This window comes from Astatotilapia calliptera, chromosome 7 (genome assembly GCF_964374335.1).
Source record: "Astatotilapia calliptera chromosome 7, fAstCal68.1, whole genome shotgun sequence".
Lineage (NCBI taxonomy): Eukaryota > Metazoa > Chordata > Actinopteri > Cichliformes > Cichlidae > Astatotilapia > Astatotilapia calliptera.
Genome location: NC_137428.1, coordinates 23,270,534 through 23,286,481, shown reverse-complemented (window position 1 = coordinate 23,286,481; position 15,948 = coordinate 23,270,534). Strand labels below are relative to the sequence as shown.

Below are 15,948 nucleotides of genomic sequence, written 5' to 3'. Positions count from 1 at the left end.
CAAATATGGTCTTTCTTCAAATAAGCATTCTTTCTAGCATCTTTATTCCACAGACAATGGATCACTGCATGGTGACAGCACTTTCAAACCAGCAGCAATAAAATCCATAAATCTGATACATGTTGATAGGTTCAGGATCAGAATACTAAAGCGTTAAATTGGTAATCCAACTTCACTTCAAAGAGATGCTAAATGCACACACATGGAAAAGGCACAAAAATGAAGAAAGATACTCAACAACTGTTATTGGAAACACAACGCAAATGAGCATCTGTTCATTTCTGCCATTCTGTCTGACTCATGTATAGATTTTACACTGAATATATGCAGTGTTCTCATTAGTATTGCTGGATAGAGATTGGCCGTCATTGAAATATAATACAGATAAAGCGGTTTCCTGCAAAATTATTAGTATCCCTGTAATTGGTGCCAAGGTACAAGAACTAAGTCATTTTTTGTGGTGTGAGAATTGGCCAAGTGTCCACTGAAATGCTTGCAAATTTACTGCTGAGATGAACTACTTAAAGTTCCTATTTTTGAAGAAAAGTCCAAGTTATGCAGATGATATATATTATTACACTAAACTATATATTTCAGCTTACTAAATCACACTAAAAAACACAAAAAAAGGCATTTAGATGTCTGGGGCTCTTTCATCGTACATTAAAGTGATGAAACCTCAATTTTCCATTGCCCTTGAAACTATTTACAGTTTATAGGTTCATGCAGTGATAGCTCTACTGCAATGCTGAATACTTGTTAGTTCTACATGATCAGTCAGTGCTATGCTGTATGAGTCCTGCTACTGTTATAGCGCTCCATACAGCATTGTGGGATTACACAAATTCTTCTTTCTTGTCCACATTTATTCTATATTAGCCAGTACACAGGACAGCTAGTGTGCAACTGTTTTCTACTATCACGGTTTTTAGGTCCAAGCGACACAGTCTCAGAGGCCACTGTAGCTCCATGCTAAGAGAAAAAAGGTCTTTAAGCAAATTGTTCTGATGCAGCTCGTCACCTTGGACAGAAGACCCTCTCCCATTGTAGTCCAAGCCTCTCAAACCCCAATTGAGGGAATCTGCCTTTAAACAGTCCATGTGGATTGAGTGAGCCCAGGGTCCGCCTTCTCCAGACCCTCAGGGCTATATAAAGCTCCACCAGAGCCTCTCAGGGGTTAGAGGAATGTGATTGCCAAACAGAGCCCTGGACTTTTGACACACACTCACATGCAGTACATACTGCCTTCATGCTGGCACCCATGCTTCACACGATGGTTGATTTCTCAGAGAAATACCTGGAAAGGTAAGAGCAACTGTGTTGGGCGTGTGTGGATTTAACTGCGGTTTGAATGTTGTTAACGAGAATTAGAAACATCAGCAGGGAGATTGAGAAAAGTGTGAGCAGGGGCTGGTTTGAGTCTCACATGGATTATTGCTCTTAGGCTGGTAGGAAGCTATCTGACCTCTACATGGATCTCATTTGACAGTCACAATGAGGGAAAAGAGTCCCCCACGAGGCTGAAGGACTGAGACTATTTTGGAGGAAACAGCTTTTACTTCTAACTTGAGGCTGTCCCTTTTTCTTAATATACGCAGCCTGGATTTCAGGAATAGGATTGCTCATGTGGTCTTTGTGGCTAGGAAGGTGAGTTTCTCTGAAATAGAGCTCTTTTTTTAGCCTTGATTGAGGGAGATGGTGGACGTGATGGTGTTATATTTATAGACAAAATTTAGGACAATTCCCTTTTTCATTGTTCTTCCAGGAATATTCAAGGGCTACTTCCTGTTGGTTACGATTCCCATGATTATTATCTTGATGAATGTGGCTTGTGTTTCTGGACACCACTGTTTCGTGAGTGAAGAATCTACAATGCAAGTGCTTACAATTTCCCCACATAAATCTCACAGTTATTTTGACACAACCCTTGACCCGTTATAGCGACACACACACACAAATACACAAACAGGCACATGTGCCAGCACAGCGTTATTTGTGTGTCATGTCCAGCATCTAGTTCACAGGCAAACGGCCTTGAGTAAACAAGATCTGCTGGACACAAGACTGTGCAAATATGGGCTTAACAAAAGTTTAAGCACAGTTATTATGATAAATGTAGTGAGCGGTATACTGCAATGAAGTGGAGGATTGGATTTGTCTTGTGCTTATATGGTACACTGTGCTCTGCAATATGTCTGTCTACAGCTGTCTCCCCATGTGCTACAAGAGCCTTTCCCAGAGAGTGCGGCCTACTTTCAAGAACACCAGGAATAGCCAGGGGGGTGCTATTAGTACGACTAATGTGAGCCAAGCAAAGAGGGAATAAAGAGCATGGAAACCTGCAGATAATTGCAGCGCAAAAGACCTCTTGCTCCTTCACTCAAGCACGTAAAAGTGTTCTCTCTCGCAGAGAAGCAAGCAGGCGCATAACGTGCGTACACATTATACCTGCGCCTCACTTTTTGCAGTGGTCACTGTGTTTAATAAAGCAAAAACAGCAGCATAGATATGGAAAAGGACTAGGGGCCGATTTAGAGCTCAAGAGAGGCAGTAAAGAGGAACTTTAAATAGAGAGGTACTCAAGGTCAGAGGCTGTGAGGACTGCGACTGTGTATGTACCATTAACACATAAAGAGCAGAGGTACAAAGAGCACCGGATAGATAACTGTTCAGCACAGTATTATGGTTAAGTGACTTTTGTCAAGTACAAGAAGACTTTCCATCTCCAGGACTGAACAAAATGATATGTAAAATTATGTAACTGCACTTTCTTCTGCCTTTTTATGTGAGAAGCAGCAGGCTTTGCCAGTATTACAACTGCTTCATGTTTTTATGTTGCTCTTTTATTATTTTTATATGTGTGCTAATGGTTCAAAGGGGCTTTAACCAGGATGTTCTTCCTTTGTTTGGGTGATTATTTACATTAATGTGATTGTGAAGAGTCGTCCGCACAAATCACTTAATCTAGCTCTGTAAGATAGTGAAAACCAGGACTATGAAAGCCTTTCTTGAATTGGTGGAAGTGGTGTTTACTTCCGTTGACCAAATAATCACACAGGCAATTTATTTCATGGCTGCAGCAGCAGAGTTCCTGCAATTACTGAAAGGCATACACAGAAACAAAGCGTTAATGCACTCCAGGCTGTGTTGATTTAAATAGAGAATGGTAACATGTGTCACTTATTCCACAGCTGGCATTGTGTTTGAGTTTGTTTGTTGTTGTTTTTAAATGGATGGAAAGATCATTTAAGAAGATGATGTAAGCTGCTTGGGTGTGCAGTATCCAGTGGCATCCACTTGGTGGCAGAAGAGAAACATACATTTCCTTTAGCTGTTGTGACATCATTGTCACATTATTGACACATGGGCTCAGCTTGTATAAAACCAGACAGAAATACATAAAGCAGCTTTGTGATGGGAAGAGTGAACTTTTCAGCTCTTATAAAACGCTCCTTTCTTTTTTTTTTTAAACTCACATGCACTTGCAAGACAGAGCTTTCCTTTATGTTAACACATGCCCAGCTTAAACGTAAATTGCCTCGGGTACAAACTAAATATAGAACCGTCTAATAAACCCAGCCCTGATGTTACGAGTTTATTTAACAGCACAAGGTTTTTCTTTTTCTTTCCCAGCAGTAATATCCTTCAGACTCGAGCGGTTCACGAGGATGCCGTGTAAGAGCCCTGTACAGCAGTTAAACATCTGGATTTGAGTCTGTTTCACGCAGAGCGCTTGTGCTATAGCAATCAATGGATGAGTCATCTTCTCTTAAAGATATTTCCATTTCCCCGGTTACCTGGCCTGAAAAAAAGGCTCTTACATGGATTTTTCTAGATCTATATCTCAGCTACAGGGCTTTTTTCATAGAACATTTGCATTTTTCACCATTTTAGCATTAAAGGAAGTACAAAGGAGCACAAGAGTGATAAACACAGGCCCTTTTAGTTCCTGTTAATTTCACTGTACCAAAGACTGGCTGCATTTCTCCATCAGGGCACTTATTGTGTAGTTCTAAATTAATGGGAGGGAATGTAACAAAGCAGCCAGAATTTTAATTTGCATCTGATTTTAGACAAGAAGGGCAGGTGCTTATATTTTCAAAAAATATAGGGTACCGGTATACTAATGCTATTAGTTTTTCTAACAAGGAAGCCAGTTTTTCCACAAGAAATTCTCTGCTGCTGCTTGTTTGCATGAAATCAGCATGCCGTGTGATTTGAAGCAGCTTGTGATCCATTTATTTCCTTCTGCTGATCCAGTCCTGGGTCATGGGAGACTAGAGACCATCCCAGCTGCAAACTAAAATAAAATTTAAAAAAAATCTAAAACAGGAATATTACTATCTCTAAACATCTTCCAGAAAGATAATGAAAGAAAGAAAAACATAAATAGATAAAAGATCTCATCAGCACTTTCTTTTTCAGGTTACAGCTCTTTACAGTTTCCTTCTTTCTGGACTATCCCACAAGCACCCCATGTGAAACCATAAGTCTGAAAAGTGCAAATACTCCTTTTTTGTGGTCACACGATCCTGATTTTAAAGGAGCGATTAGCATTTTGCCAACCGTTCGTGCACTTGTGTGGTTACATGTGTACAGGCATGTTTCTACTTCACCTGTCCTGCAGCCTTTGGAAAAACGCAAATCAGCAGCGAACTTTGTTCTCTGTAGCTGCGACGCTACTTTTAAGCATTGCAAAAATTGCAAAAATATACGCAAACACACTGGTAGAGACTTTGAGTTTTCCAACACCTGTCTGGCATGAAAGCTCCAGTGAAGTGGGCACGAGCTGGCACAGGTGCAGAGGGGTTCTTTGAAATGGTTGTATGTCTGTTCTTTTATTACTCTCCATGAATATTCACGTGCTATATTTGTGCTAATCCGCAAGTGCCGGGCTCTTCCGTCCTCCTGTGTGTGCATGTTTGAATGATAGCTGTCTATAACTGGAAGCCCTGTTTCTTAATTTGGGGTGTGCATGCTCTCCTGGGGGGGTTGTCAGTTGGCAGGGGGACAGTTTGCAGTGATTAGAGCCAGCCCAGCGCACAACGTTGTGCTGCATTATTAGCAGGCCAGTCAATCCACAGTGGAAATCAAAAGCAGGGACTCAGGAAATGGGTGTTGAGTGAGGTCACATCCCAATGAGGCAGCACGTGCTCCAGGTCAGGAAAAGCCAGGACACGCACCATGGGATTATGGGAATACGCAGAATCCTGCTGGGGGGGCCCATGGGTACAGAGGACTGGTGTGCTACCTTATCTGAGACTCGATGTGGCGCATGCGCAGCAGGGCGTCTCTGTGTGTAAGATGGTTGGAGAAAGGTGAAACAGGTGAGGTGGGCGGTCAGGAGGGTGTTGGGTGCTGCTTCTGGATGAAAGCAGCAGAGCACTTGGGGATGTCACCGTGCGCCTTTGGCCTAGGTCAGTTTTCTCTCAGAAACCCCTCAAGGCACACGGAGAATGGCGTGATGAAACAGAGGAGTGAGGACTGAGTCTCTCTCCTCCTTCTCTGCCACATTCGTTTAGTCCCTGCCGAGGAACCTGCCAGGGACACATCTACAGGAAAGGCTGTTAGAGAAATTAGATTGACACGAGAGGCGCTGACAAGAAGCGGCGAAAAAAGGAAATTGACATCTGCTGCTGGAGAATTCTGTGCCATCACACCAACATATCCGGCTGACAACTAGAATGTACATAATGCTTATCTCCTTGTTTTTCTGGCTTTTGATTGGTTTGCTTTTGTATGGATTGGATTTACAGCACCGTGGAGCTTAATTGCTGATTCCATGCGTTGGATTGTTTCAGTTATGGATTTTGGACTTGGAAACTCAACAAACTTTCTTCCCATGTCTCCTTTTTTTTGTCTTCCTTCTCTATCCACTTTATTTCATTTTCTTACCCTTCCTTCCTTCACATCACTTCCTCCTCTCTTCTACCTTTCTTTCACTCAGGGCCAAAGACATGAAGAATCGGCTGGCTTTCCTGCGGAGGAGGAATGAGTCCCCAGGAAGCAACCCAGCCGGGAAGTTAGACAAATCTATGAAGTCAGTCAAGTAAGTGGCCACTTCCTGACAGCGTGTGCTTGTGGGTGCGTGTCAGACGGTTTTCTGGATCTCACCACAACTGGTGATGACCTGGCTCTTGGAAGACAGATATGTGGGCAGAGATGGGAGTGTGCTTGCAGTTTGGCATCAATTAAATGAATGGGAGAGTGTGTGAGTAAGGCTGGCATGCCAGAAGGAAGGAAGGCATAATGCTTGGATGCAGCCCTTTAACTTCTCTGTGAACTATATTCATCGGTTGAGTAGATTCATATTTATTTGTGTGGATCATTTGGCATCAAGTAGGCAGAGTAAATATCCATCCCCAATGTATTCAAGGTATAGCTAATATAACCATAATAATCATAGTTTTTGTGGCAGTGCATCTTATCTGGTCTGCTCGATTTAAAAAGGAAGTTAATCTGTCTTTATGTCATTACTTAGAAGATGTAAGAACAAGGAAAAAGTGTAATATGCAACAACGTTTGTTGGCGAGTCAGGTGAGGTAATAGAATATACTATGAAACTAAAATATTGTCCCAAATAAGGCCTGACACGTGGATTGCAGCGGGCTAAGATTGGCCGTTAAAAAGGCATACTTCATTGCAGGATACAAAAAAAGAGGCAGCAGGGGGCAGACAGATACCCATATGAGTAGGAGGTCTTAAACCAGGCTGCGCATCCTCATTGGCTGTCTGAAGCCACTCCCCCTCTCCACTGCCTTCCAAGTTGCATTGAATGCAACTATAAAAGCCTCCCCCCACCACTACAGTGGAGCAGACTCATGGCTCTCGCTGTTGTGACCATTCATAAGGTAGAACCGAATGTGAGAGACTAGACACAGAGTGGAAGGAAGCAGTGAGAGATAGAGAGATAGAGGACGTGTCTGCATCTGCATTTCCTCTCACCTGCCCAGCAAAGTTCTGCGGATGGGTCACACAATGAGAAACCTGGCTGAAATGGGCTTGTTAAAGAATCGCTCTGCTTTCATCTGCAGGCCCACCCCAGAGGAAGCGCTCAAATGGGGGGACTCGCTTGATAAGCTGCTGTCTCACAAATGTAAGTGGCTGGATTCTTTTCCTTTCTTCTCTCGACTTTTGCCTCATGTGTTTTACATTCTTGTGTTTTACATTGCTGTTTAGTGCAGCATGGTTTTAGACTCAGAGTGCATGCTTAAGGTAGAGAAGGAAGTAAATGAGCACCGAAACTATGCACTTACTGACATATACATGCACACACATACACGTTGTTTATGTAAATGTGCAGCTTTCAGCAAGTTTCCATAACCTAAAAGACACTATTCATAATTGAGACAGAATGACAAAGTGAGACCAACACAGGCATCTCGCTCTTGTGCTGCTATTCTGAGGTTTTCCACAATTCATCACCCACAATCTGCTCCCGATTCTTTTACAAAAGCTGACACGACGCCAGCGCTACATCTGCTAGTCATTCGGTTTTGCTGGCCTCTTTATTTGCTCTCTTTTAATTTCCTTACCTCATTCCCGCTTACCAGAATGAGGTAAGAGATGACTGCGTGCATTGGCTCTGCTTATCAGCGTGGGTGATTCATGGGAACGGAAAGGTGCAGACAGGAGCTGTGGGAGGACAAGGTTTCCTGCTATTCTCTCTCCTGGATGCCTTCTTCCTTAAATCATTAACAGGACCAAAACTTTAAAAAAAAATCAGACCAAAGTGCCTCATAGCCCCCCCCCCCCCCCCCTTACACTGAAACAGTCACTTCTTTGTTCATTCGCAGCTTGTGCACAGGAGCAGCATTGCCATCATGCCCCAAATATTAAGGAATTACAGAGTCACAGGGGTGATGTCACTTAAAAGGCTGTTGAACAGTTGAATGTGCGCTGCTGTATTCAGGTTCTCTTTTTTTTTTTTTTCACGATTCACTTTATTCCAACCACATGACTCAAAAGGCCGTCACCGAGTTATTTTTAGACACTGAAACTCTGAGGAGGGCTTCAGCTTTGAGGTTGCCATGGCACTTTAGTCAACTCTCGCCTTGTTTATTCTCCTCCTTCCCCTCCCACCCCTCTGCTTTCCCCTCAGATGGTCTGGCAGCATTCAGAGCTTTCCTGCGCACAGAGTTCAGCGAGGAGAATCTGGAATTCTGGCTAGCATGCGAGGAATACAAGAAGATCAAGTCACAGTCCAAGATGGCCTCAAAAGCCAAGAAAATATTTGCAGAATACATCGCTATCCAGTCTTGTAAAGAGGTGAGTGCGAATAAACGCAGCCTGTAAAAAAAGGGCTTGAAAATGGTAAAGGAAATATGCATTTATTCCTGGACTTATTCTCACTTATTTTGGTTCTGCAGGTAAATCTGGATTCATACACTAGAGATCACACTAAGGACAACCTGCAGAATGTGACACGCTCCTGCTTTGACCTAGCTCAGAGGCGGATATACGGGCTGATGGAGAAGGACTCATACCCCCGATTCCTGCGCTCTGAACTCTACTTGGACTTAATCAACCAAAAAAAGCCTAGCTCCACTTCAACTTCATCTTCATCATAAGAGACTAGAAAAAAAAGAAGATGAAGAGAAGAGAAAGATGATGAGAGTAAAAAAGAGGCCAGACTTGAAAAGTTATACGTAGAGTGGGTGGGATGTGCGCTTCTTTGTCTGCCTTTATTTTTTATTTTTGTCTTTCAGTCTGTTCATTATTTTCTGTTGTGGTGTGAGAGGTCACGGCAAACATATGGCACTGCAAAGGAATGTAGTTTACATAGTTATGGGTGAATGGCTCGACTGATGAGTGGATGGATGGATGGATGCAGACGCCCATGAGCAAGGGCTGGAGCAGGAGCTGGACGCTTGTCTCATCACTGATTTTTGTTCTCCTTTTTTCATTCATATTGTCAGCAAAAAAAATATCAATTTGTTTTTGTTTTTGTCCAGTTGTACTGGAGTAAAGGAGGAGTTGCATCATAAAAAAAAAAAAGAAATCCCTGCGACACGAAGACAGTCCGGTACTGTTTTATCACTTTTCCGCCCCCTTCCTTTATTTCTTTTGAGAATTCCCTGCTTTGCTCCATCACGTCTCTCTCTGCGAAGCAACTTCAAAGCTGTCGGTACGACGCGACGTCCTCTTCCTTCACGTTCTCTCATCAGACTCTGTGACAGAGGAGGAAAAATCAAGCTGATGTCTGAATGAAAAGCCACCGGCGTGGCTCTGGTTTCACGCGCATCCGTTTAAACCCTGCTTCCGCTCGAAGCTTCTATAAATGGCTTTCACCTTAGTTTGTTCATAAGACTGTGGAAAGACGACGTGAGTGTTCAGCACAAAGACGGGCAAAGAACACAGACGTATAAGTAGTAGATGGACTGGAGCTGTGACAAAACGCAAATATGTGTCTCACATTAAAAGACATTAAAATCTACAAACACACAAAAAAAACCAAGACGACTTGCTTCCCGTCTCCATAGACTGTTTACGACAAGGAAGGAAAATCCAAGAGGAAGAAGATTAAAAACATCTCCTTTAACATTGTAGCTCATGGACTAATCAAGGAACCATTCTCAGGACATTGCTATGACAGGTTACTGCTTAGTTTATGTGCTTTTCTGTTTCTGTTTTTATACACAGTTGTTTTTTTTACATGCTTTAGGGTTCCAACATGCACTCCCCGCTCTTACTGAGCAATACACGAGAGGTTGCTCGTTTCACAGAGAAAAAAAAAAAGCTTCACATGTACAAAGGTTTGCTATTTATTTAGATTAACTTGCTGGATGCTTCTGCAGACTTCCTCACGTCCTCCAAGGCACTCAGCTGAAAGCTCTCACTGTTCAATTTAACCACCAAACAGGTCCAGTGCTGTCCTGAACTTTTAAGTGCAATATTTTATTGTTTCTTTTTATTTTTTATTTTATTTTAATATGATATTTGGTTTGTTTCTTTGGTCGTTTTTTTTAATGGGGAAGACGGAACAGTTTGAGCTCTGTATTAACTTTATTTGTTAAGAGAAAAAAAAATACTTAGAGCTATAAGGTTGACTTACAGCGTAAACTTTCAAGAAGCATAAGTAGTTTAAGCAAGTGATTCTAACTATGTTAACTCTCCCCTCCCCCCCAGCAGCAGGCAGCTGGGGGAAGGGGGCAATATGGTTGTAAATATAATTCTTTAAGAAAAATATGTGATAGCACATTAAAAAAAAAAAAACGAAACAAAAAAACCCCAAAAAAGCCAAACAAGTCCCTGCTGGTGATGAACGTGGGACCCGGCTGTATCTATGTAAATATGAGAGACTCAAAACTATAAGATGACATGTATTGTTTAAAAAATAAAAATAAAACATTAGGTGAGCGAGAGCAGGTACAGTCTGCTCTTTTCCCTGGTCATACACTGCTTGTAAGGAGTATCATTATCACTGTTTACAATTCAAAATGCATCTCCGGTAATAGCAAGTGAAAACAGTAGAGTACATGTGGTGTCATTGCTAATGATAAATAAACCAACCAACCGATGACATAAGATGTCTCTTGTCTGTGCATTCTTTTTCTTTTTTATGTTATTTTGTTTTTAATGCCTATCTGTGTTGGTCACAAACATGCTGAGATGTAATGTGATGTGCTCTTCAGGTGGTCCGTGAGCTCCCGCGCACTCCCAGAGAAACAAAACACATGCATTAAGCCTGAAGTTTCTCGAAGGAAGTGTTGACATTTTGGAAAATGCATTCATTTGCCTTTTTGAAGCTAGCCTCGGCACATAATTATATTAGGTGAGCATAAAAACTGGATGACATTTAGTCTGGCTTAGTCCAAGCACACACCAGACGTCTTTTGAAAGGAAGTTGTAATTTTGGGCAGTTTTTTGAGTTACATTAATTTCTTTCCACACACCTATCAAGTCGCAACTTCAGTTTTTGATATGTAACAAGTCTTGAGTGTTTGAACTGAAGGCTCATCCAAGAGGCGATGCTACTGATGGAAGTATTTAACCCAGAGTGGGGCTGTCCACTTGGTGGTCCTGAGGGTTCAGTCACTATTAAAAACGTGACTGAACTGTGAAAAAAGAGGTGGGAAATTTCCGATGTGAACATTATGGACTGAGAAGATCAAACTATCTGGAGAGGAGTGAAAGAGGTCATCTACGTCCATTGTGAACGACCATTGTTGAACAGAGGTGGTGGCTTTTGACACCAGCTGTCAGCCACCTACAACTCAGACTTCTCAGGCGATTCAACCCCCACTCACCCCTCGACCCGTGTGACCTTAATAACTCACATGACGGCAGGGTGGGAAAGAATTCACTCCTCGGCCACTGTGGCCATAATGACCCACACCTTGTTTAACGCCTTTAAAAAAAGATCCTTTTTATTAATTTTTTAGTTTTATAATAAATATTTAAACTGCCAAATATAAAACAATTAAAATAGACAGTTGTTTTCAAACCTTGCAAACGCTCAAAAAGTGTGGCTTTAGAAAACAATTTGGAACAATGATTGTGAACATTGAGACTTGCCCTGATCCCAGCTGTCTTGTTTTCTTAAAAAAGGACGGTGTAAATGTGACACAGGGTCGATGGCTGGCTGGGTTTTTGGGTTGGGATGAGAGAAACAGTTGGAGGTCTATGAGAGTCGTGTGTGTGTGTTTGTCTGTGTTTTTTGGAGGGGGGTTGATCAGTCTGAAGAGGCGTTGGAGACAGTAGTAACAGCACCTAATCCTCTTTACCAGTTGCCATCTGTTTTGACAGACACAGCTTCTTTTTTCCAAAAGTGCTTCCTCTCTGAAGTGCTTCCCCTTGGCCGTCTCTATGTATTGAAAACATATACTTTTGTTCATTTTCTTTTTTTTTTGCTCATCCTTTCTACCAAACAAAGTTCATACGCATGAGCTACTTTGCCAATTCTTTTTCCTTCCTTAATGTCATTTGTGTCACTGTTTTTAAATTCAGCTATCAACTCCAAAACACATCCATCTCACATTTCCTGCCCAGATCCCTCATGTCCCGCAACCATGTCTCTCAGTCTTTCCTCCTCTGCGACAGCCTCTTATCGCACCATTCCCGTCAAGTGATAACTTGCTACCAGGATATTGCATGACAGCTAGTACAGTTAGTTTCATTTTTTTAATATCATTTTTTACTGTACTTTGCTTTTCAGTTTACCAGCATGCACAGGCACACATAAAAAAAACTAGAAAAAGAATGATATATAAAATTCCAGTTTCTGACTTTAACTTTCCCGCTTCTTGATTTCTTAGTTTTTTGCATATATTTGTCATACTTGCATGTTTCAGATCATCAAACTAATTTTAAGAACTGCAGGTCTCACTTCCCTCAGTTAAGGTCAGTGTTCATGACTCACAAAAGGCTTGTCTCACATAAACAAAAAACATCTTAATGATCCACAAGACTTTGGGGAAAATATTCTGTGGACTGACAAGACAACAATTAGACTTTTGTTACATCTGGTGTAAAACTAACAAAGAATTTGTTGATGGCTATTTAAAGCTCTTCTTTGGATGCTGGCTGCCATTTGTTCCATTCTCTGTCAGATGATCCCCCACTGCATCGATAATGAATGATGGATTGGACTCCTGGGAGGCTGATAGTGTTATATTGTGTGTTTTTCTATCTAAATATGCTTTTACTATATTGCTACCATGGATGCAGCCACTCCCAATCAATTGCTGGGATGGTGGATCCAAATCACATGGTGCTTTCCTGCCTTCATAGTTCCATCTGTTTTGGCAACATCCCAAACCATGACAGAGCCTCCACCAGTCCAGTCCTTGAACCTGAAAATAGTCAAGTACAAGACCAGACTGACACTAAGTGAAAAAGCAGCCACTGTCCAAGAAAAAGTTTTGAAAGACTTTCTTAAAAAAAAAACAACCTTGAGAATTATTGCTCAAGATTACTTTATGAAATTTTTAGCCTGTATTCTTGTAAACAAAATACTAAGAAATGAGGGGTGACTCAATACTTGTTCACAGCACAGCATCACACAGTAAGTGACAAAAGACGTGAAGCACATCAGACGTATCCATTTATGATTTGAGTACTCACAGGTTCTACTTTTGGTTTTTCTGGGGCTGACCTCGCAGCTACAGGGGGATCTCACACCAACTGAGAGGCGAGCAAGAGGAGGACACTCTGTATAATTCACCCTCCACACAGAAAAAGACTATAGCAAGCTCTAACTACCTATGCAATGACAACCCAAATGACTTTCTAGCTATCCAGCAAGTAAATTTGTGTCAAGCTAATCTAGAGTGAGGCTAGTTCAGATAAGACACACAGCTAGCTTTCTGTTGCTTATTCCATAGAAGCATGACACATTCTAGCTAGTTTTGCACAGTACTGCATATTGCTGCTGGAAAAAGTTGGGAATCTCTGTTTAATTTGGTTGCTTCAGCCACTCAAGGAAGTTTATGTGACTTGGTTTAAACTTGGATTGCCAATGCCGCTTCAAATAGCTTTATACACCATTCATAACAGCATTTCCAAGAGTGTTTCAAGTTCATACAATTTATGTCAGAAATATTAAAACATATGTTTAACATCATCACTGGGCAATCACTGGGTGATATATATAATATATGTTGGATATTTTGCATAGTGAAGAGAAAGCATGTGAACTAAACAGCATCATGACACACTGTCTTGCTGGATTCAGCGGCGGTTCCCTGCTTGTATCCCATGTATCTGTGCAGCAGTCACAGGGGCTTAAGCCTCACTTAATCCTTAATTCTCAGATCAGCCTATCCTTTCAGCTCTGGCACGTTTGCAAAAGAAACATCATATCTTCCCTTCTGCACTCGATGACTCAGCAAACCCCTCAATCCTGGATGCTGTTGAGGGACTTTAATATGCGTTTATTTGTTCCTTACTCCAATGTGCGCATACTTCAATAAACAAGCCTGTTATGTTAACACTATTAGCCCAAGTCCCAGCAGTTATTTTAGAACAATGATGCAGATACAAAAGAGGTATTCATCCTGCTACATTCACTGCATTTCCTGACCAAATTCATGAGAGTCAATGACTCTGGAACCCCTTTGCACATGTGGATGGGAGTAGAAAGAGAATAAACTTTCTTTTTGTCTTTTATATCATTAAACTACATAAAAAAAAAGTGTCAGTGCATTTTCCCTTGTGTCTTATTTAATTTCCTCAGAAAGATATACAATTATCTTCTGAGATTTTATCCTTATCGAGCTGTTTTCACGTGAACCCGATTCATTGTCCTAAAAAAGCTAATGAGATGGAGAGCAGCGATGTCCACAAGTGAACCTGACAAAAACAAAGATTTAAGGTAACCCCTGGAGGTAAAGAGGAGAAAAGGCAGGTGTTCCACAACAAAACACTTTAAATGATGAATGCTGTGAGTGAAGTAACGCTAATCCTAAATACACTTCACTAATAGGATTGTAATCAACTGAAAACCCACTGACTTCATCAGATTACAAGCCAGGAAAACCATACAGTCAGTGTTGTTACCTGAACCTGCTTCTTGAATAGAACATAAGATGTCTACATTTAGATACATCCGTAATTACGTCAGTGCCATGAAATGCTTTGTTCTGTTGGTTTTATTAATTTGCTCATCTGGGATAGGCTCCTTGTCCCCTGCTAAGTTGAACTAAGTGGAAAAACACGGATGGATTTCTGTCTCCCCAAAAACTGCTTAAACCAACAGGGAAAAAATTCCCATTCCCCTCTTTTCCTGCTCAGCATTATCATGACTAAAATATTGATGAAGTCCCTTTTTTATAAATGGAAAAAATTACGTTTAGAAAAACGTTTCTGGTCCCAGATTTGATTCTGCCAGCTGGTGTCTGCCTGTGTGGGCTGTTTTCAGTAAGGTGGGGCTTTAATCTTTACAGATAACAATAATTAAAAACAAAAAACACACACAACCCCCCCTCCCCCCCCCCTCCAAAAAAAAATATATATAAATAAATAAATAAATAAAAATAAACACAGGAGCAACAAACAGAGATAGTCAAACTAAAATTAATTTTAATACTTCCATTTGGCAAAATAGAGAGAACAACGAAACACAAAGGGACCTTTACATAAACACAGATTGAGACAGAGGGACCTCTACATTGGAGAGACCAAACAGCCACTTCACAAGCGCATGGCACAACACAGAAGAGCCACCTCCACAGGACAAGACTCAGCAGTCCATCTGCATCTTAAGGATAAAGGACACTCTTTCGAGGATGCCAATGTTCACATTTTGGACAGAGAGGACAGATGGTTTGAAAGAGGAGTGAAAGAAGCCATCTATGTCCACTGTGAGCGACCATCTTTGAACAGAGGCGGGGGTTTACGACACCAACTCTCTGCCATCTATAATCCAGTTTTGAGTTCCCTCCCCAGACACCTTAACGCCCACTCACATCCTGGGCCATCTGACCTCAGGAATTCGCATGATAAGGTGGGGCCAGGTTTCACAATGAACACACCCGAAACTCTGGCTGATTGGAACCCACGCCCAGTTTCCCACCTTGGCTCAGGCGATTAGAGGATCATCAGGGGGTCCTTTTGTCCCTCTGTGGGGGGTCACTCCCACTAGGTTTATATCTGGGACTCTCCACCATTTGACCTTAGAACTGAAGAAGCTTCTCGGATGAGAGGTGAAACGTCTTCAAGCAACTTAAAGAAGTCCAGACGCTTTCCTTTGCAAGCTCTATTGACGAGAGAAGACACCATACTAGCATCTGGTTAATGTGATGCAGTGGATTATGTCATTGGCAAAAGAGCCGGCAAACTAAAGTTAGCAGTGCACTTTCTAATGTCGATATTTGTTTGGTGGAAGCAGGATGAAAACAGTGTGGGTATTTGAATCTTAGATAAGAACTATAGCAGTGGAGCTAATGTGTGCTGCTATTTAAAGTTTGTGGCTTTTACAAGCATGCAGAGGGTTGCTACCTGCTTAGC

The 15,948-nt window shown here is 41.7% G+C and overlaps 1 protein-coding gene across 5 annotated transcripts in view; it reads left to right on the top strand.

Moving 5' to 3' along the window:
• rgs3a (regulator of G protein signaling 3a) overlaps positions 1-10,529 on the top strand; it is a 122,262-nt gene extending 111,733 nt beyond the window's left edge. For all 5 annotated transcript variants that reach the window (XM_080304253.1, XM_026173696.2, XM_080304254.1 and 2 more), the window contains 4 exons: positions 5,948-6,049; positions 7,035-7,096; positions 8,102-8,268; positions 8,370-10,529. In XM_080304253.1, the coding sequence (XP_080160379.1) occupies positions 5,948-6,049; positions 7,035-7,096; positions 8,102-8,268; positions 8,370-8,570 (532 nt within the window). In that variant the 3' untranslated portion in view covers positions 8,571-10,529. The remainder of the gene's footprint in view (positions 1-5,947; positions 6,050-7,034; positions 7,097-8,101; positions 8,269-8,369) is intronic.
• The last annotated feature ends 5,419 nt before the right edge of the window (positions 10,530-15,948 follow it).